Below are 20,960 nucleotides of genomic sequence, written 5' to 3' on the forward strand. Positions count from 1 at the left end.
AGCTAAACCAGCTACAGGTACCGGAACAGACTTGTAAGTGGATCACAAGCTTCCTAACAAACAGGAAGCAGCAGGTGAAGCTAAGCAAGATCACATCAAATACCTGTTCAATTAGCACAGGGGCCCCCCAAGGCTGTGTGCTCTCCCCACTTCTCTTCTCTCTGTATACCAATGACTGCATCTCCAATGATCCATTTGTTAAGCTACTGAAGTTCGCAGATGACACAACAGTGATTGGTCTCATTCGAGACAATGATGAATCCGCATATAGACGAGAGGTCGAACGACTAGCCTTGTGGTGCAACCAAAACAATCTGGAACTGAACACACTCAAAACCGTAGAAATGGTGGTAGACTTTAGGAAAACCCCTTCCATACTTCCACCTCTCACAATACTTGACAACACAGTATCAACAGTAGAAACCTTCAAATTTCTGGGTTCTATCATATCGCAAGATCTCAAATGGACAGCTAACATCAAAAACATCATTAAAAAAGGACAACAAAGAATGTTCTTTCTGCGCCAACTCAGTAAGCTCAAACTGCCCAAGGAGCTGCTGATCCAATTCTACAGAGGAATTATTGAGTCTGTCATTTGCACCTCTATAACTGTCTGGTTCGGTTCTGCAACCCAACAAGAAAACACAGACTTCAGAGGATAATTAGAACTGCAGAAAAAATAATTGCTACCAACTTGCCTTCCATTGAGGACCTGTATACTGCACGAATCAAGAAGAGGGCCGTGAAAATATTTGCAGATCCCTTGCATCCTGGACATAAACTGTTTCAACTCCTACCCTCAAAACGACGCTATAGAGCACTGCACACCAGAACAACTAGACACAAGAACAGTTTTTCCCCGAAGGCCATCACTCTGCTAAACAAATAATTCCCTCAAAACTGTCAGACTATTTACTGAATCTGCACTACTATTAATCGTTTCATAGTTCCCATCACCAATCTCTTTCCACTTATGACTGTATGACTATAACTTGTTGCTGGCAATCCTTATGATTTATATTGATATATTGATCATCAATTGTGTTGTAAATGTTGTACCTTGATGAACGTATCTTTTCTTTTATGTACACTGAGAGCATATGCACCAAGACAAATTCCTTGTGTGTCCAATCACACTTGGCCAATAAAATTCTATTCTATTCTATTCTATTCTTCCTATTGGACTTCTACCTGATGTAAATAACACATCTGCATTTCCTATAGCCAATTTTATTTATTTATTTATTTATTGTAATTTGTCAAACAGAAACAGAAACAGAAATAATATAAAAATACAATGACAGGGACAGTAGGCACATTAATGCGCTTATGCACACCCCCTCTCGGACCTCTTAAGTATGAAGTGAGGTCCGCAGAAATAATTTGTGACTAAAACTGTGAAAATTTGTAGCTGAGACAACTGAATCAGGTAGAGCATTCCAGACTTTGACAACTCTATTACAAAAATTGCATTTTTTACAGTCAAGTTTAGAACGATTTACATTGAGTTTAAAGCGGTTGTTCACATGCGTATTATTGTGATTAAAACAGAAAAAATCATTTACAGGTAAAACATTACTACCTACAATTTTGTAGGCAATACCTAAGTCTGACCGCAAGCGACACAGTTCCAAATTATTGAGACCAAGAATTTTGAGGCTAGTAGCATAGGGAATTCCATTATTTACAGAAGACTTTTCTCATAAAATGCTTCTGAACCCGCTCAATTGTACTAATGTCAGATATATGCTAGGGATTCCAAACAGTTGAACAGTACTCTTAAGATTGGTCCACTGGTTAAACCAAAAGAGCATGATAGATAATTTGTGTTGCATCAAGAGGCTCAAAAGGTTTTAAAATCTTAAGAATTCCTTGTGACTTTATTCCACCTTGAAAATAAAATTAGCAGGTTAGCTGTGAAATAAAGGAAGCTATTCCAGTTTTGCACTTGATTGTCTGTATGTATTTTTTAATATTTGCACTGTTCTTAGGATCTATTTATTTTTATTACAATTTAACACATATATATATAAAGTAAATCATTGGGTTTATTATATGTGTGACTTGGACACACATATAATGTATAATATAATGTATATTTGATGATAAAAGAATTTGGGAAGGGAGGGAGGGAGGGAGGAAGGAAGGAAGGAAGGAAGGAAGGAGGGGAAATAGGTTATTTAGTGTACTGTGGTTTAGCTTAAATAATGTAAACATAAATGTATTCCTTCTCTTTCTCATTCTCTTCTCCTTTTCCTTTTCCTCTCTTTTAATCTCAAAGAAAACTCACACTTTTTATAATTTTGCATTTCTGTCAAAGTAAAAGTTATTATTCCACATTTGTAAAGTTTAACAAATATTTATCCAGTGTTGGCTGGGAGTAGAATTTTGTGTGAACACATCAATATGTGTGAGTGTATAACCATTGTGTATTTGTATTTATACCCATTTTTTAAAGTAAATTTGCTTAGAGAATATAAACGTGAGAGAAAGCATAATATTGTTTTGCTGCTGGTACATTTTTTGAAATGTTTAGAATTATAAGGCAGTTATGGAAAGGTTTAAAAGGTTTTTTTCCCCTAGCTAAATAACAGAATAACATAGTTGGAAGTGACCATAAATTTAGTTACTGCAAGTCCATAGTAGCTGATTCAATTGCAATCTCTTTCTCTTTAATAGCAGATTAACAAACAGGAACAGATATCATTCCAGTGTGTCTAAAATTCCTTTATAATCACATAGAATAAAGAATATTTTCATAAATGGCTCTGGAAGGATCTCTGAAATTTAGGATTACGCTGACAAATGTATATGCAAAGCTAAGCCTGCTGTCTTAAAAGAAGGGTCTGTTTTTTTCAACTAAACGATTATCTACTTATTTCTTATTTATCAAATTTATATGGCCATCCATCTTGGGTATGACTAGATATGACATACAACAATTACTTAAAATGCTAAATATGTAACAACAGTTATTCATTAAAATGTAAAAATAAAAAAGCAAGGTGTAAGAGAGAATAAATGTTTATTGTAGTGATGATTTCACTGGTTTCCTTTCGGATTCCCCTTTCCCACCCCCCCCAAGTCTGATGACATACCAGATTTTGAGGTACTTCTGAAGTATTAACAGAGATGCAGCTACTCTCATTTGTGGCAGGAACAAAGAGAGACTGTTCTATAAGAGGGCTGTAATTTCATTAGATTTCATGGGACATATTGATTATGATTTCAGTTCAAATTTCAGTATTATGTGAACATGGCAAACTATATACTGGTTCCTTCTTTTCTTTATATTGGTAGGGTAGGATAGTTTTCTTGTCTATCTTCGTATTCATACTTGTGTGTATAAATTGAGAATTTTTATCCGGCAAATATAAACCAGAATAATTATGCTACTCTAATGTATAGAAGTGTTGCAATGTTTTCTCATTAAATTTAGCGGTTACACTCAAGCTACAGCTCACTTTGCCAGATGGATTACATTATTCCATATTTATTTATTTTTGAGGGGAACATTCAAGGAGAAATTCCCTTAATGGTTTAGAACTCAGCACTAAAAATGATTGATGGATATAGTGCTTTTTCAGAGTTATAAGTCAGAGAGATAAGGCTATCATTGGGCTATCACAGATGTTATTCCAGAGTATGAAAGTTACCTGTTAGAAGCTTCATACTGAATGCTCCCAGTATCCACTTGTCAGCTTTGATAACCAGAGAAAGCTTAGTAGTAACAGTAGCTTACTTTCAAGTATGGCAGTCCTGCAGTCCTCCACAACCAGTAAAAGAGAAAGGGCCAGATCACTAAATGGAAATTATTGTGGATCCCAAAGCAACACCTGGAGCACCAGTCAGCTGTCTCGTTACTAGTAGAGAGATAGAGTAGTGGAGCTGGTGATAGCGGTGAGGTTTGGAGGCTTCAAGCAGCATGACTTTTGAAGTAGCTGTGGTAAATTTATTGTTGTTGTTGTTTTTTAAATGCTAGCAGGTCATACAAGCCTGCTTAGTGGCCATGGCTTGTATGTTGTGCAACCTGGAGTATACCCTTCTGCCGAGAAGTCCATCCTCATATAATCATGCATAATCATGCATCTGTTTGTCCTGTGATTTTATTCCTTATATCAGTGAAGTGGGTTGGACAGCCATGGTTCCTTCATGATATTTTACTAGAAGAATTCTTAAATCTTCTGCTCAAAATAAAATTCCCTATATCACCAGAGTTGAAATTTTAGGTCTAGATAGCCTCAAACTATGTCATCTATATTCCGACCTATTATTTATCAAAACATTCTACCTGTAAATGAGTACTTTAATTTCAACCATAATAACACAAGGACTATTAATAGATTTAAACTCAATGTAATTTGCTCTAATCTTAATTGTAGGAAATATGACTTCTGCAAAAGAGTAGTAAATGTCTGGAACACTCTACCTGATCCTGTTGTTAGTCTCTCTAATAATCCCCATACCTTTTACCTTAAATTGTCTACCATGGACCTTTCATGTTTCTTAAGAGGTCCCTAAGGGGGTGTGCATAAGCACCCCAGTGTGCCTACTGTCCCTGTCCTACTATTCCCAATTATATGTAATCATTCTATGTGTTTATGGCTATGTTTTGCCTATTTTTATCCTTTTTTTGTGCCAATTTTTTTTCATGTGTCCATGTCTATGTTTATACTGTTACTTGTTTACTTGTACTTGTTGACAAATAAATTATTATTATTAATGATGATGATGATGATGATGATTTGATTGAATCAGGAGTAATGGATCTGATTCATTCTACTCTACGTGATGATAGGTTTGGCCACCCAGTATGATATTTATTTGTGTCTCATCCTGTTTCCATTCTTCGTCTGATAATTGCTCGTACGTGGTAGTCGTGACACCTTCATGCTTACTGTAACATATGCTCGTGCAATTATTGTTGAATGTGAACAACTGTTTGAAATCATCCAGTTTGGGCCATTGCTCTGCCTTGCACTGTGCAAAAAAGCTCCTTGCTTTTTTATCTAAAATTAATTAAGTAACCATCAAATCATAATATTTTGGTTTTAACTACAGTATATTTATTACTTTCTTCCAGTTTTCAACTTGTGGCACATATATGGAAGTATTCTTAAGTTTGCAGGTGGCTTTAGATCTGCAGGGTGCAGTTTGTGCCTACAGGGAGATTGTACTCATAATCTCCTGGTTTCTAGCCTGGTGCCTTAAAAGCAATACTAAACTGGCTTCGTTTTTGGTATTATCACAATTTTTTTTCAGATGGGATGACTTGATTAAATATGCTTCCTTAATTTTGATAGCAGTTTTGTTTAATACATTGTAACTTATTTGTTTGTTTATTAAATCCCCCTGCCAATTTTACCTCAGGAAAACTCTGGCGGCTTACAACATTAAGATTTGCATTTCTAAATACATCTGAGTGTACATCCGTGGGATGTACTTTGGCTTTCAAGATGCTTCCCTTCAGTCCTTCCTTCCCTAATTTTACCACTGAGGGTGCACCTGCCTTGTTCTTTTCTCTTTCTTTCCTTCCCATTTCTTCCTCTCTTGACATCTCTCTTGCTGTCTTGTGGTCACTGCCACAGACAGCTGGCTCATCTAATAGTATGCTTTCCTCGGTGTTGTAATTGCCTTTTTAGAAAAAAAGAATCCCTCCCAGGATAAATAACTGTACATAAAATGAATGTAAAATAATTTCAGATTCTTTTTTAATCAGAGTCTTGCTACTTTTCAAAGTGCAGCCTCTTGCATGCTTCCTAAATCCTAATGCAATTCTTAACCCGTAGGTAAATTCTCTCTATATCTCTCAATCCAAGTGCTGGAATGTCTAATATTTTAAATTATGAGATGCATTTGCAACTCTGGAAAGTATGCGTAAACATGTGTATGTTAGGAGCAAATGTAGAAAGAAATGCATACTGTGTGTTAAGAAAGAAATATCCAATACTGCACTATAAAGGAGGTTTGCTTAGGAAAAATATGTTTTTTAGGACAGCATGCATAAATACGTATACATTGGGATAAACATCCTTGAAGAGTTTGCTGTGACAGTGCTGTTACCATTGTATCTTCCATAACCAGGCAGGAATAATACTCAGCTCTAAGAAAAGTGAAACATAAAAATTCTACATTGATATTTAGGGAATGAAACCTTACGTTTTCTTCCTGACAGTTCAGAATCTTTTCTGTTAAAACTGCTATCGCCACAGAGAAGTGCTGAGAGTGCTGTAGAGTGGTGAACTTCATAGTCCAAAATTAAATATCGGTTACTCTTTATTGACAGCTCCATAGACTTACTCGTTTTAAAACAATTGCTCAGAGAAACATGATTCCCCAAAGAAAAACGGTAATGCCTTTGCAGCTATGGCAGCTTTCTATTATTCAGCATTGCACGCATTTTGCTTTCGGACACATTTATAAGTGCAAGAACATCATGAACTTGAACTAGAATCCATGGTGAGGATTTGAAAGAGGACTCCATATTTGTATCCTTGTGCCTGTATTTTTCTTATAAGCAACATTGAAATATATAGAATATTTGGCTATTGGTTTACCATCAAAAATATTCTAGTATCATGTTTTTCTGGTTAATTAGAATTTGCTTACTTAATTTTTGTCATTCTGACACCATCCCTTGCTAGTTGGGACCGATTTGAACAGTGGTTTTGTGGTTTTATATTTTAATTTTAATTTAATTTAATTTAATATTTTAATTTGTGTTTCTGTTCTGGTTTATGAACAATAATAAGGCCTTGCTTGAATATTCACTGCCTTTTAAATGTTGAACTAAGGAAGATGCTTTCTCTTACTTTAATGATAGCAGCACGGCATGGGATTGATCAGTAGTGACATTTGATTGGAGAGATCCAGCACATTTGCCTGTTGTTTATTGAAGTATTTTCTTCAAACAGCTCCCTCGCAAGTTAGTGGTGTAATGAAAGAAAAAGTGCTGCAAAGGAGTGTGGAGCTTTCCTGGCAGGAACCTGAGCATCCCAATGGAGTCATCACAGAATATGAAATCAAGTATTATGAGAAAGTAAGCATTACTTTGAATGTGGGCCATTCTTCTGTTCGTGTCATTGCAATAACTTTCTGTAGCGGACTAACATTTTGTATAGCCAGCCTACAGCCTTAATTTTGGTTGCCATTCTGTATTACTACTGAAGATAATCTTACCCATTTGATTCTATCTTCTCTGATGCACCAAGGGAAGGTAGTAAAATTAAGCCACCATTTTAATGAACAAAAGCTTTGATTGAGGAATTATAGAGGGCAACCTTAGTTGATAATGCCACAAAGCAAATAGTTAGGATGCACTACAGGTAGTCCTCAAGTTACAAAGGCAACTGTATTTCCATCGCTAAACAATGCAGTCATAAAGTGTGATGTCACCTAGCCACATTGCTTAGCAATGGTAATCTCTACTGTCTGTGTTGCGGTTGTTAAATAAACATTGTAGGTTTGTACATAAGCGCCTCCTCACAACGTATTGCTGGCTTCCAACAACCAAATTCATTGGAGAAGTCAGAAAGAAGTTATAAGTTCTAGGTGGCTTTGCAGGCAAGCTGACAAGTAGATAAGTGACTGCTGCTGAGTGGGAGGCCGTGCATAGGTAGACAGGGAAGTGCAGCAGAGTTTGGATGGATGGTTGCTGCTGACAACTAAGTTGCAAAAGGATTGGGGAGATGCAACATAACTCTTGTGGGGTTTAGAGTCATTGCTGCCAGGTCAGAGAGTGTGTCTAAGTGACTGGGCACAGTGAGGCTTGAGGAGGGTATGCGAGTGGCATGGGAACTGTAGTGCCAACATAGTGAGGCTCAGGGAAGGCATACAAGGATGTGTGAGTGCCTAGAATTGCTTGTCACAAGCAGCAAAGCTCAGGGAAAATGTACAAATGGCTGTGGAAGAGCAGTGCAATCCCAGTGAGTCTCGGCAAAGGGGTGCAGGAAGTTGGGTGGCAGGAATACAGAGGAGCTGGGGCAGTGCACAGGGAGGAGGAGACTTATCTGAGTAACTTCCAAACTTCCCTTTTCCCATTGACTTTGACTTTGTGGGAAGCGAGCAAGGAAAGTCAGAAATCTAAAGCAGGTGAGCACAGGAAGCTCAACCATTGGAAGGGCAAGCTTGTTGCCAAGCACCCAGATTGTGACCGCAGAAATGCTGGGACAGATGGAACTTTGTGGTCTGGTCATAAACACAAGTTGTTTAGCGCTGTTGTAATTTCAACCAATCACTGAACAGTGATTGTTAATTGAGGACTACCTGTTTGTACTCTTTACTGTAATTGGGAATGAAGAAAATATTTTGAAATTCATTTACTACTAAAAATTATTGATGAATTATTACAGCATTTAAAAGGCACGTTCTGATATAGTAATATATAAATTATTACAGTATTAATTGGTTAAAACTAGGATAATTGACACTCCAAAATACTTAATTATTAACCATGTTTATAACCTTCGGACTTTAGTGCACTGGATTGCTTTATAAAAGACTTCAGGGTAGAATTATTATAATTTCAGATAATTAACCTGGAAGAAAACCATTGGAAATATAATACCAGAAGAAAGATACCTGCAAGAGAAATTGCAGGAATTGTTCTTTATATATAGGTGGTCCTTGTTTTACAACTGGAATTGAGTCCAGAATTATAGTCGTAAGTTGTACTGGTCATTAAGGAAGTCACCAAATGACCGACCTAATTTTATGACATTTTTTACAGTGGTCATTAAGTAAACCACAGGGTCATTAAGCAAATCCATGATTGTGAAGCAAATCCATTCTCTGCAGTGGATTTTTTTTTTTGCCAGAGACCTAATGTAAAAATGTTTGCTAGCAAAAAAATAATAATTCTTAAATTGCAGTCACATGACCGCAGGATGCTCAAACGGCTGTAAATTCAAATCAGTTGGCAAGTGCCCCAAATGCAATCACATGACCATGGGGACTGGCCATCACAACTTTGAATGGTTGCTAAGCAACCAATCATAAGTAATAAACTGGCTATACTTATTTTCTCTATCCTTGGATATCTATTTAAATCTTGGTAGATTTACCATGGAAAATTGTATTGGATATTAGCTAACTTCTTACATTTAGCTAATTCCTTATAATTTACTAATTTAATAATAAAATATTGTCACAATCTCACAAATCTGGGCATTATGAAGGAAATATAAAACTGTAGTCTTTACAGTACATCAATAATAAATTTAAAACAAAACAAGAAATATTTAACTGGATATCTTCCTACTCTTATTGGGCCTCAGAAGTGTTGGAAGTTCCTCTTACAAAGGAGTATAATTAATTCAAACGCTTCTTGAAATTCAGAGTGGAAGGGTCCAAATACATAGTGTAAAGCTTTAGGGTGTAACTTAAGTTTTTTATTACCTTACATTTTATGTATATAGGCACCCAATACAGCTGCAATGATGTGATAATCACATATGCCACCCTTTGGATGTCTATATCTGAAAAAATCCCTTTGAAAACCCTTATAAAATGAATGGCACTTTTTTTTTTTTTGGAGAAGTAGAAATGATAGGACAGATGTCTTTATTGAGTATCTTTATTTATGATGGTTTAGTGAAAGTTAAAAATTTAGAACTTTAGCATTGATTTTTCTATGAGGTTATTCTTCTAAATATAGATTACATTCATATGGTGTAATTCACATAGTCTTCATCTAGTCACTGCTGCATTTAGTGTCTGTTCCAAGTTATAATGGTAATTAAAAGTTTTGTAGCCAGTCCTTGCAGTTACAACCTTTCCAGGTCTGTAAAGCAAAGCAAAGATGAAGTAAGATCATAAACATATTAGTAATTTCACTTAGCAACTGCTTCATTTAATTACTGTTTTCCCCTTTCTTTCTTTCTTTCTTTCTTTCTTTCTTTCTTTCTTTCTTTCTTTCTTTCTATTTCATTCCATTTTTCTGCATTTTAGAAATAATTTGGAGAGAGTAAAATTCATTTTTTTCCCTTTAACTTTCAATTCTGAAACACTGCCTGATGGCTACTGTGTGTTATATTCTCTGTGAATCAGACAGTTATGGCTATCAGTGGCATCTTATCAAACATGAATAACATTGGATGAGATTCAATCCTAAAGCTAGAAGTAGTCCACATTTTTCATGATGAAGAATGTGAAGAAAATTTGCTGATAACTTAAAACTGGATTGGATGACTAATATAAGCAGTTCCCAAATTAGCTAATCCTTGACCTATGTAATTTTAAGGTTATGAAACTAACATGGCCTGTGGTAGAGAATGTGAAAATCAGCTTAACACAAATGTTTTTTTGAAAAGACAGAGTGAGCCCCACTAATAGCATACCTATTAGGCAACTTTACTATAACACCACTGAAAGGATTGACTGAGATAACACTGCAACCCCTGTCCCAACAGAGTCTGACTTGAAGTAGATACCAAACCGTTTAACCTACAGGAGCACCTCAGTTTTGGGTAGAGAGCCAGATGATACAAAGTAGGTTTGAAGGGGGTGGGGAATATATTGTAACACTGTTTATAAGTGCCATATAGATTTAAAGCCCCAAACTCTTTAAAGCACTAATTAGGATTGATCATGACCTTTTATCCAAATAAAGTTAATGTTGATAACAGCTTCCTGTTTAGAGTCCATTTTTACACAATTCATATGATACTGTATTTGACTTCTAGAACTCCTGATTCTGTTTTCTCTTGGCCAAGGCATCTATCTTACTTTCTTGGCTGGGTGAATATGAATTGTTAACACACTACTTAGCATTTTGTGTGAACTCAGCCACAGAATATGCTAAAATGAGAGTTATTGTGCTTTAGATGGATTTCTGTCTTATTCCTTTTTAATATTAAATAATAAAAATGAACCAATACATTTTGTAACTATTTGTAGTTTAATATTTTTGTAAAAGTAAATTGATATTTACTAATTGATATTTAAGTAGAAAACACCGTTTTAATTTGACCATCAAGGAATGTTCAAGCATTTTCTTCAGATATTTTTTATACTACAGAATTGTAACAATTTTTTGATGTACAGTAGATTCCCTCAGAACTGTACTATCCTACTCTATACTACAGAACTGTAACAAAAATGTTGGTGTAGATGCCCCCAAAGAATATAAGTTCCTACATTTTTAAAATGATGGATAATTTAAACTAAAGATAACTGCACATATAGTATATTATTAAGACCTACCTTTCTTGGGTTTAGTGCAGAGGTGAAATGCTACTGATTCGCTCTGGTTCGGGTGAACCAGTAGTGATAAAAACTACTAAGTTGGGCGAACCGGTAATAAAAAAAAGCTATCGGTTCCTCCGAACCAGTATTTCCAATGATCAGCTGTGCTGCACGGTTTAGCTTTACAGGAAATTCTACTTTCTAGCAAAGCTAAATCGCGCAGCACAGCTGATCCCTCCCTCGCTGTTCTACTTACCTTCCCAAGCCTCCTTTTGGTGCGCACTGCGCATGCACATGCAGCGTGTGCAGCCAGCGAACCAGTAACAAACCGGTTCAGAGTTCACCATTGGTTTAGTGTGATATACATAAACCAACTATCATAGATTTACTGTCAATGACTGATTTACTGCCAATTTTTATTTTTAAAAAAATGATCTAACTTCAATAATTTAGTAAATTATTGCTAAAAATTAATTTAACAATTTAGGTACAAATTCACTGAAAAAAACGTCTGTGGCATCAATTGTATATAAGCCTTGCATGAGGTTGTTACCCTGTAAGAAAATTTTACTTATCCCCTTCCTTATGTATTGTATGGGAAATAATAAGAATGCATCAACCACCAAGAAACCTTTTTAATAGAAGAAAACAGATGCATATACATTTAAATGCACATAGACCGTTCTGGGTCATTGTCTGTCCTATTAAAAATAAAATGAAGCATGCTTCTGCTTCAGTTAATGTTAAGCTGTTGCTATCAGAGGTGTTCTTCCACCCATAAATGAAGTCAGGTAGAATGAGCTTTGTAGAGTCTGCAGAGCTGAAATAAATAATTGTTATGATTTTTCTAGGTAGCTGAAAAAGAACATCTTATTTCCTAAGAGTAGGGAGGAACGTGCTGATTCCTGAACTGATACTTCACAATATTTGAAACTGATTGATGAACAAGCGAAAGTCCGCAGTCAAACAGGCAATGATTTTCTCTCTTCACTTTTATGAACAGCACCATGTGCTTCCCATTTACATTTTGTGTTATTTTAAAAATCTCCTTAGTGAAATGACATTATGTTATGCCGCAGCAGAGTCTCTGCTAAATTCTTTATGCAGGAGGAAAAACAAAATCTCTTCTAATAAATTGAAATAGGGTGCCAGGAGCCAGCTGTCAATTATTGATACAAAGCAAAATGAAAATCTGAAAGTTAAATACCACTCAATTGTGTATTTATGTTTGCAGGACCAAAGGGAGAGAACTTATTCAACAGTGAAAACCAGAGCCACTTCTGCTTCGGTTAATAATCTGAAACCAGGAACTGTATATGTTTTCCAGATTCGTGCTTTTACTGCTGCTGGCTATGGAAATTATAGCCCTAGATTAGATGTTGCTACACTAGAAGAAGCCACAGGTAACACTTACTTACACTTTTTGGCAATTAATATCACCAAGGAAACCCAAAACTTATAGCAAATTGGTAGAATGGAAACATTTCTGCCTTTCTCAATTATAGTCTCATTTCTCACTTCTCAATTAAGGTATCAAGATTTCCTCTAATTTAACTTGAGGTTTTACAAGCAAGGCTTAAGTCAGTGCAATTATCTGTCTTAGAAAATATATATATATTAGGGCTGTTGCTTTTTGCTATGAATTCTTCAATAGAAATTTAAGGATTTTTTAATAAATCATAAAACAACATACAACACAAAATTATTCAGTGTCTTGAGGCTTTTTATTTTAACATGCCAGATGATTGGATGATATTTTTTTTTCACATTCAGATCATATGATTAATTCTTCTTGAATCCTTCTGATATCAATAATAGTTTCTGGGTAGAATCTTTATTGCTGGCTCTTAGCATAACATCTTTTCCATTGACACTGGATATATTTAGGAATTATTCTCAGATCTTATTTATATAACTCTGTTGTGTCCCATTCTCCAAAGGGAATGAAAACTGACCAGAACAGCAACATTTTTCTGTGTTTTTGGTTTTTAAGTTGCTCTTCTGAGGATTATGAAAGGCCTACACACTTTCTATCTTCAGTACTTCTCTTTAAATATTTATATTTCAAAAATACTGTTAAATTTATTTAATTCACTGTGGATGCTAGCAAGAATGGAAGCAGGGAATAGCAAAAGTTATCATTTATAGATAACTATATGCAGAGATAGACATTATATACAAGAGTAATTGCAAACATCTGCTACACATTATTCCTTTAGAATTCTTTAACTATTGTGCAATATTCACAACAAAAACAAGGTACTTATCTATATACCACCCAGAACTAAATCTGTTCTGGGACTTTACACTTAGTCTAGATGTAAAGTCCACTGAACAAGATGACTTCTGAGGCCTGATACAAATCTTACATATTAGTGCATTCCCTTGCAAATTCATTTACAGCCGCGGTTACTATAGCCTTGTTCTTATTACAGATAGTCCTCCATTTACCACCACAATTGAGCCCAAAATTTCTGTTGCTAAGCAAGGCAGTTGTTAAGTGAGTTTTGTTCCCCTTTTACAATCTTTCTTGCCACGGTTATTAAGCGAATCGCTGCAGTTGTTAAAATAAGTTAACATGATTGTTAAGAGAATCTGCCTTCCCCATTGTCTTTGCTTGTCAGAAGGTCTCAAAAGGTGATCACATGACCCCAGGACACTGCAACCGTCACAATTACATGCCTGTTGCCAAGCATCTGAATTTTGATCACATGACTATGGGGACCCTGCAACAGTCATAAGTGTGTGAAATCTGGTCACAAGCTATCTTTTTCAGTGCCATTGTAACTAAACTAAACGAATGATTGTTAGTCAAAGACAACCTGTACTTTGATATAGACCTCATGTCCCTCTCCCTCTTTAATATCTTTCCCCTCTCCCCATGCCTGTATTATCCTGGCCCCTTATTCTTGGAAGAGTTTGGACTTAGTTTGGTTTTGCAATGAAGCATTCATTTGAAAGAGGGAAAATGTGTTTGGCAGCCATCTCCAGCATGTGAGAAACAGTAGTCTGCCTAGGTTAAGGAATTGAGGGTAGAAACTATGGGGAGGAGAATTTATGAAATGAGGCAAAGATTTACAGCAAATCTATTGGGGACTGTATACGAGAGAAAGATATTTGAGTATCAGAGATTATTCATCTGAGTATCTGAACTTCTGGAGATGGTATATCTGCTGTGAGGAGGACTGGAAGAAATATCCTAAGAAACAAAGGAATTCATTTTTTTCTTGATGGAAAAAAAAAGGCAGCAAGCAGAAAATTCCTTCCAAAAAACCAAAATGCATGGCCAAAAGTTTTAACTAAAAAGGGGTTAAAAATTAGTCCTTTTGTTACTTTATTCCATTATCATTCCCACATGCCTTAACCTTTAAGAGGGCCTGGTTTTTCCATTATTGGGGGATTTCTGTTTCTCACCTGACAGCTGCTCTTCCAGCATCTTTCCAAAATCCATTTTTCCCCTAAGAGTTGGAGCTGCAGAACAAAAGAACATTCATATCCATTCATTCTCTAGAGACCTTTTAGGAAGTCCCATGCAGCAGGACTGTGCAGAGATCCACTGGAAAATAAAGCTAATGATACAACTGAAACTTCGTTTTACGCACAGCAATTTTGTTTTAACTATTACAAGAAAAAGTAACAAAATGTTTACAATTTCTGTTACTGCTTGCTAAATTGAGGGGAACACAACAGTGGTGGGAATAGATAAGAGAAAGAATGCACACACCAAGCATGAGGGAACCAGAATATCTTTAATTTTATTTTTAATTGAATGGTGCTTAATTTTGGGTTTCCAGGAACTGTGGAGCCCAGACCTATGGCTAAGGTTTCGATCCAGGTGGTACCACTGTTTCTAAAAGGGAGCATAGATTTGCATGTTTAGTCTATAAACTTCTGCAAATTTACTTTTTTTAAAACTATATTCCAGAATTGCTATATTTTTCAACCAAAACTTGCAAGTTTATTTAAGCAATGGTGTTGGCTGGCAGAAATGCAACAGATCCCATTTCCTGACATAAAGCTAAAGTAATGAGAAATCTATATGTGTTGAATGTTTTTGCCTGTCAGGCAAAGTACCTTTCTCTGACTGAAGACGCAAACTTGTTTCCTGCTCACAAAATACTGAATACACATTCTGTGCAATAGATTAAAACAATGAAATTTCTAAGAACTGATAAGATAGATAGATAGATAGATAGATAGATAGATAGATAGATAGATAGATAGATAGATAGATAGATATTCTTAATTTTACTTCTCATCCTTGCCTGTTTCTTTCCCTAATACAGCCACTGCCGTTTCCAGTGAACAGAATCCTGTAATCATAATAGCTGTGGTAGCTGTGGCAGGCACAATCATCCTGGTTTTCATGGTTTTTGGCTTCATCATTGGGCGAAGGTATTACTTTAAAATATTAATCGTTGGTAAACAACTGGTTTATGTAGATACGCCTGTACAGATTGCCAGTGGGTAAGCAGCTTTTTAGGGATTGAAAGGAACAAAAAGTTTAGATCATGATGTCATTTTGCCAGAAGTATCTGATTCAATTCATATCCACATGACTAGTTTTATTTATGAATGTGTTGCCAAAATATATGTCGATCTATGTATTTAAAACAATTTTGGCTATCTTAAAAGACAAATTCAGGAAGAGTCACTACTTTTTCTAACTGACAAAGGACCTAAAACACTACGTATAATAATCTGCACTCCATTTTTTAATGAATCCCACCATTTGTCTCTTCTGAGAGTTCTTTGAGCAAAAACAGTAATATACTGCAGGATATCAATCATTCATTGGTGATCACTGAATACATCGATTCATAAACTGTCATCTGTAACAGTCCACAAAGTAAGCATGTAAAAAAACCCTAGAATTATATTTCCTATTGCATTTGTATTATTACTTCTAATATATTAAAGTGTAACACAGTTTTAATTAAAAATTGTTTTCTTCCCCTAGACACTGTGGCTATAGCAAAGCTGACCAAGAAGGAGATGAAGAACTTTACTTTCATTGTAAGTGCTTTGCTGTTATTTCATCCAGGAGATTCCAGGCCAATTACAGTAGATTGGTCCTGGCACTAATAGAACAGTGACAGTGTTAAAAGAACATTTTTGCTGAGAAACAAACATTTTAAATTTGTGTAAACCACAAATGTAAAGATAAAAAAAATAACTTGTTCCAAGGTAACATCGTAAGTTTTATTACTGGGTTTTGATATACAGGTAGTCCTCACTTAGCAACCATAATTGGGATCTGCAATTCCATCACTAAGCACCCCAATTGCTAAGCAAAAAAAATCATATGACTGCAAAGGGATTTATGACCTCACGTCCCCCTTTAATTGTCAAGTAAAACATCATGCTTGTTAAGCAACGTATGTTGACTACTACTTACAAATTTACTTTGCCTTTCTTTATTTACTCTGCTTATTGCAAGCCAGTTGCAAAGCACACAAATGGTGATCATGTGTGACTGCAGGACACTGCGATGGTCATGAATTCATACCAGTTGCAAAACGCCTGAATGGCAATCAGTGACTGCGGGATGTTGTGATTTTCATAAATGCAAGGATTGGTCACAAAGCTGCTTTTTTTTTTACACCATTGTAACCAAGACCATTTGCTAATCAAGGCAGTCAGTAAGCGAGAACTATCTATATGCGTCTTTCCAGTTCACAAACTTTGGATGAACATGCAATAGTTTCTTAATCATTCTTCTGGAGCAAAGATGATTGATGTAATTAATAATGGTTAGCCCAGCAAATTTTTGTTTATGACATTTATAAATTTCGTCAATTGTACCCAAATTGAAAAACTAATAATGATGAACATATATCATGAAAATAATAATAATAATGTTTCTTTCAAAATTAGTTTTCAGTAAAAAGCCAGCATGAAATGCGAAAGTGTTTTATGTTGAAAATAGCCCAATCAAGTTTTAACTTATCGGTGAACTGTATCAACTAACTTTAGTGCATATAGATATGAATTGAATATTTGAATTGTTTAAAGACAATAGTAGTAATTGTCGATGTGAATGTAATCTTGTGTACTAATAATATGTGTATTATATTTATTTCATTAATTCTGTAATCCTCAACATTTCCATAGGAATAATGACTATCTGAATATGTATCCATCAGATTACAAAGTTTTCTACATTTTGTCAATTTGCTACCCAGAAGCAAAGCAAATATTTGATAGTATCAAATTAAATTAATATTTATTTAAATTTGGAGTTCGATTTTCATTGTATCAATATTTCTGCTGTGTTTTATATTTTGTACTCTATTTTATTGTGAGTGGCAGCAAATGCTTATATAAGCAGAAAGATGGAGAAGAAATATGTAGGACAAAATTGTATATTAGGACAAATTGCTTACCAAATATGGATGCTAAGAAAGTACATAGAAAATCTGCATACCAAGAGAAATATGTATAATAGTTCATTCAGTAGTTAATGAAAATATGTTTCTACATATGAAGTGAACCAGAAGAATACAGTTGGAAAAATAAGTATCTGAGCAAAAGTGGAAATAACAGATTTACTCATCACACTTAGGAGATCAACAAGAGAACAGCTGTGAATGCAGATATGTGCAGGATGATAATTATTTAAATCAGTGGAAATTTTTAGTTAAAATCCTGGAATGTCAGAATAAGGTGAAATAATATGAAATATATCCAAGAGCTGTGGTCCAAATTATATGTTCACTCTGCCAAGCCACCTGGATTTAGCTACTCCCCCCCCCTAAATTTAATAACTATTGACAATGTTAATCACACCTTAATAGAAATATCTGGTATTCATGTCAATACAATGAATAAAAATTCCTCCTCAGCCTACTGTCCTTATCTTGCAGTTTCATGATTTGGTACAGACTTGCCCATTTCTCATTTTATGAATGTGTAGTGAAGATATCTATTTACATTTTTTGCTCCCTTATTTTGCAAATCTGTTGAACAATCAAAAGATAAATGGAAAATATACCTATATTAAAGAGAAGCTACTGAAATGTATAAAAGACACAGTTCAGTATCCTTATAGCAAAAGGATTAATTTAAAAGTGCCAACCACAGAAATTTTACTCTAGCAGTTCCTTGTTGCTCAGCATTGGATAGAGTGTGTAGTTTCTTCAAAGGAGGATTTCATAATTCACAGGAGCACATAAGAAACAACTATTCTCACACTGTAAAAGCAGCTGCATCTTTTCTAGGCTTAAGCAACTGCTTCAGAAATGGTTCCCAATTGTTTCCACATGTGTGTTTACACAAGCCCACTTTGCTTCTTATAAAAATTAGGAAAAAGGTGTTTTGTACAGATCCTCACACATTCCAAATTACATTTTTTTGGAAGGATTTGATCTTTGGTAACTGGAGATTCAGATCCATGTTAAGTCAGAGTTTATATTTCCCTCTTCCTCTTTTCAGAAAATCGGAGCAGCCTGTATTTGTTCAGCTCATATGGCAGCATTAAAGTCAATGTATGGCATTTTATTGGTTTCCCTCCACTGAAGGAAGGCTATCCTTTGATGACTGTGCATGGGAGGTAGATTTTTGAGAAGCCAGCAGCTGCAAGGGAAAAGGGGGGAATTGCTGAAATTCTCCTTCTTGATCTCTAATGGAAGCCTTCCCTCAGCGACGGAAAACAGTGGGTTTCACTCTTCACAGAGCACAGGTTGAAAACATCCTGTCTAAATCAACCCTTACTGAGGAAACCAAAATCAGTAAAGAGGATTAGAATTATCACTTTCTCGTTTGTTTTAAAAATAAAGCAACTGCAGATATTCCACTGGTGAAATGGAATGATACTAAGAGTGTGAGAGGATTAATAATAGTGTCTCATTTTAGTTGCAGTGAGAATCTTCACATATTTAAAATAGTTCTTTTAAAAAAATGCACCTCCACATAATATCTGAGAAGAAAGTGCAGTTATTTTTTGTGGGTGTGGGGTGGGGGGAGAAGAGGGCTTTCATGTATATGTGTTTATAAGGGAAAGTGCTAGCCAAAGAATTTTTTTCCTCAGCATACACTAATTTTTAAAATGATATGTTTGGGGGTAATTATAAATAGGTTAACAGCTTAGTCTTAATTGTCAGAAACTAATTTTGAAAATAACATTTTATTCCTTCTTTGTATTCTTTTCTAGAAGCTCAGTTATCCAATATTAAGGGAAGTTAAAAGCAGATTATCTACCATAAATTCTTACTTTTTTTTCATCTTTTCTCATATAATTATATTTTTTTCAGAGTCCTTAGACAGAAAGCATAGCTTTTAATTTGATATGGTCATTGTTTCAAAGAAGACATTAAATAGCGTGCTGTATTCACTACAGGTGGTTCTCAACATATGACCAATTGCTAAAAGTTACAACAGCTTCAAAAGTATGTTTTATCGCTCATAAAGTACTTGCATCTGTTGTAAAAAGTCACCCTCACCCCACCCTGCAGTGATATGTCTGCATTTGGAACCCTTGGCAAACAGTTCACATTCATGAACAGGAGCTAAGTACCGCACAATCATGTGTTTTCATTTGCAGACTTCTCTGCAGGCTTCCCCTGAAAGTAAGTTTGGAAGCCAGCAGGAAATGTTGCAAGCACAAGGGACAGAGGGGTGTTGAAATCCTTTGTGGGGCTTTAGGAAGGGAAGTGAATCCTGAAGATTTCAGCTTCCTTCCTGAATCACCAGACAGACATTCCGCTCCATGCACAGAGAGAAAGATAAACCCTTTGTACAGTTCCAGGGATAGAACTGAAATACTTAGATTTCAGATCCATTCCTGCAGCTCCATGAAGGATTTTCCCTCTGTTCAACGATGGGAATAGAACCTCTGTGGGGCTGCAGGAATGGATCTGAAATCCTAAAGATGGATCTCTGGTCCACCAAAGATTTTGCTTCCCTGCTCATAGGGAAATAGATTTTTTTTTTTTGGTGGAGCATTTGAAAGAGAAAAGCTGCCGAGAGGATTTCAGCTCTGTATGGAAATGAAATTTATTAGTAGGCAGCTCTTTTGCGCCATCAATTTGACAATCCAGGAGTTTGCCTAATGATCACAACTGTAAATGCCAGGTTTGGGGTCACTGAATGAAGCAGACACATGGGTGTCTTGCTTAACAATAATTTCACTCAGCAATTGAGATTCCAGTCTCAACTGTCATTGTAAGTCAAGGATTACCTATAGTCATTTCAATTTTTCATCTTTTTGTTCCTGCACAATCCAGACAATCTGCTGACATATTGAAGAAATTAGACTTAATTTTTAATGGTAAACTATAATAGCAACTCTTTAACTAGTTCAGAGCACAATATTAGACAAAATATCCAATCTTCTCTCAGTTTTTACTGAATTTTTTTTTACCTTTCAATAATCTCAAATATTACATTTTAAAGGATACAGAAACATGTAGTGGAAAAGTTCAGTTAAGCAACTCTCAATTTACATTTTGTTTACTCTTTCTGTTTTCTTTTAGAAGTGCCTTTGAATCTGAACAACATTACTTCATGTTGATATGCCAAGAGAGCTTTGGCATGTCAAAGTGTTTTATGACAGCTTGAATAAAGTACCATCAAAGACCCATTTGAAATTCACAAGGTTACCTCCAATTCAGGCCCTTACTTTAAGTGCAAGGAGAAGGTTCATTCTCCATCTGTTTGCCTGAAAGCATAATATAGATAGTTAAACTGTTGTTTTTCAGGCTGTTCCTTTTTCCTTTGGAATGTAAATAAGAATAACTATCTATCAGCTCCAGAAACTGAGCCATTATCATTAGTAC

At 35.4% G+C, this 20,960-nt stretch overlaps 1 protein-coding gene across 4 annotated transcripts in view; it reads left to right on the forward strand.

Moving 5' to 3' along the window:
* EPHA7 (EPH receptor A7) overlaps nucleotides 1–20,960 on the forward strand; it is a 182,848-nt gene that overhangs the window by 132,757 nt on the left and 29,131 nt on the right. For 3 of the 4 annotated variants that reach the window (XM_058175230.1, XM_058175240.1, XM_058175248.1), the window contains exons 6-9: nucleotides 6,915–7,039; nucleotides 12,419–12,587; nucleotides 15,471–15,579; nucleotides 16,145–16,200. In XM_058175230.1, coding sequence (XP_058031213.1) covers nucleotides 6,915–7,039; nucleotides 12,419–12,587; nucleotides 15,471–15,579; nucleotides 16,145–16,200 — 459 coding nt within the window. Of the gene's footprint in view, nucleotides 1–6,914; nucleotides 7,040–12,035; nucleotides 12,251–12,418; nucleotides 12,588–15,470; nucleotides 15,580–16,144; nucleotides 16,201–20,960 lie in introns of those variants that run through there. The other variant, XM_058175256.1, reaches the window with a different exon arrangement.

This window comes from Ahaetulla prasina, chromosome 1 (assembly GCF_028640845.1).
Source record: "Ahaetulla prasina isolate Xishuangbanna chromosome 1, ASM2864084v1, whole genome shotgun sequence".
Classification (NCBI taxonomy): Eukaryota; Metazoa; Chordata; class Lepidosauria; order Squamata; family Colubridae; genus Ahaetulla; species Ahaetulla prasina.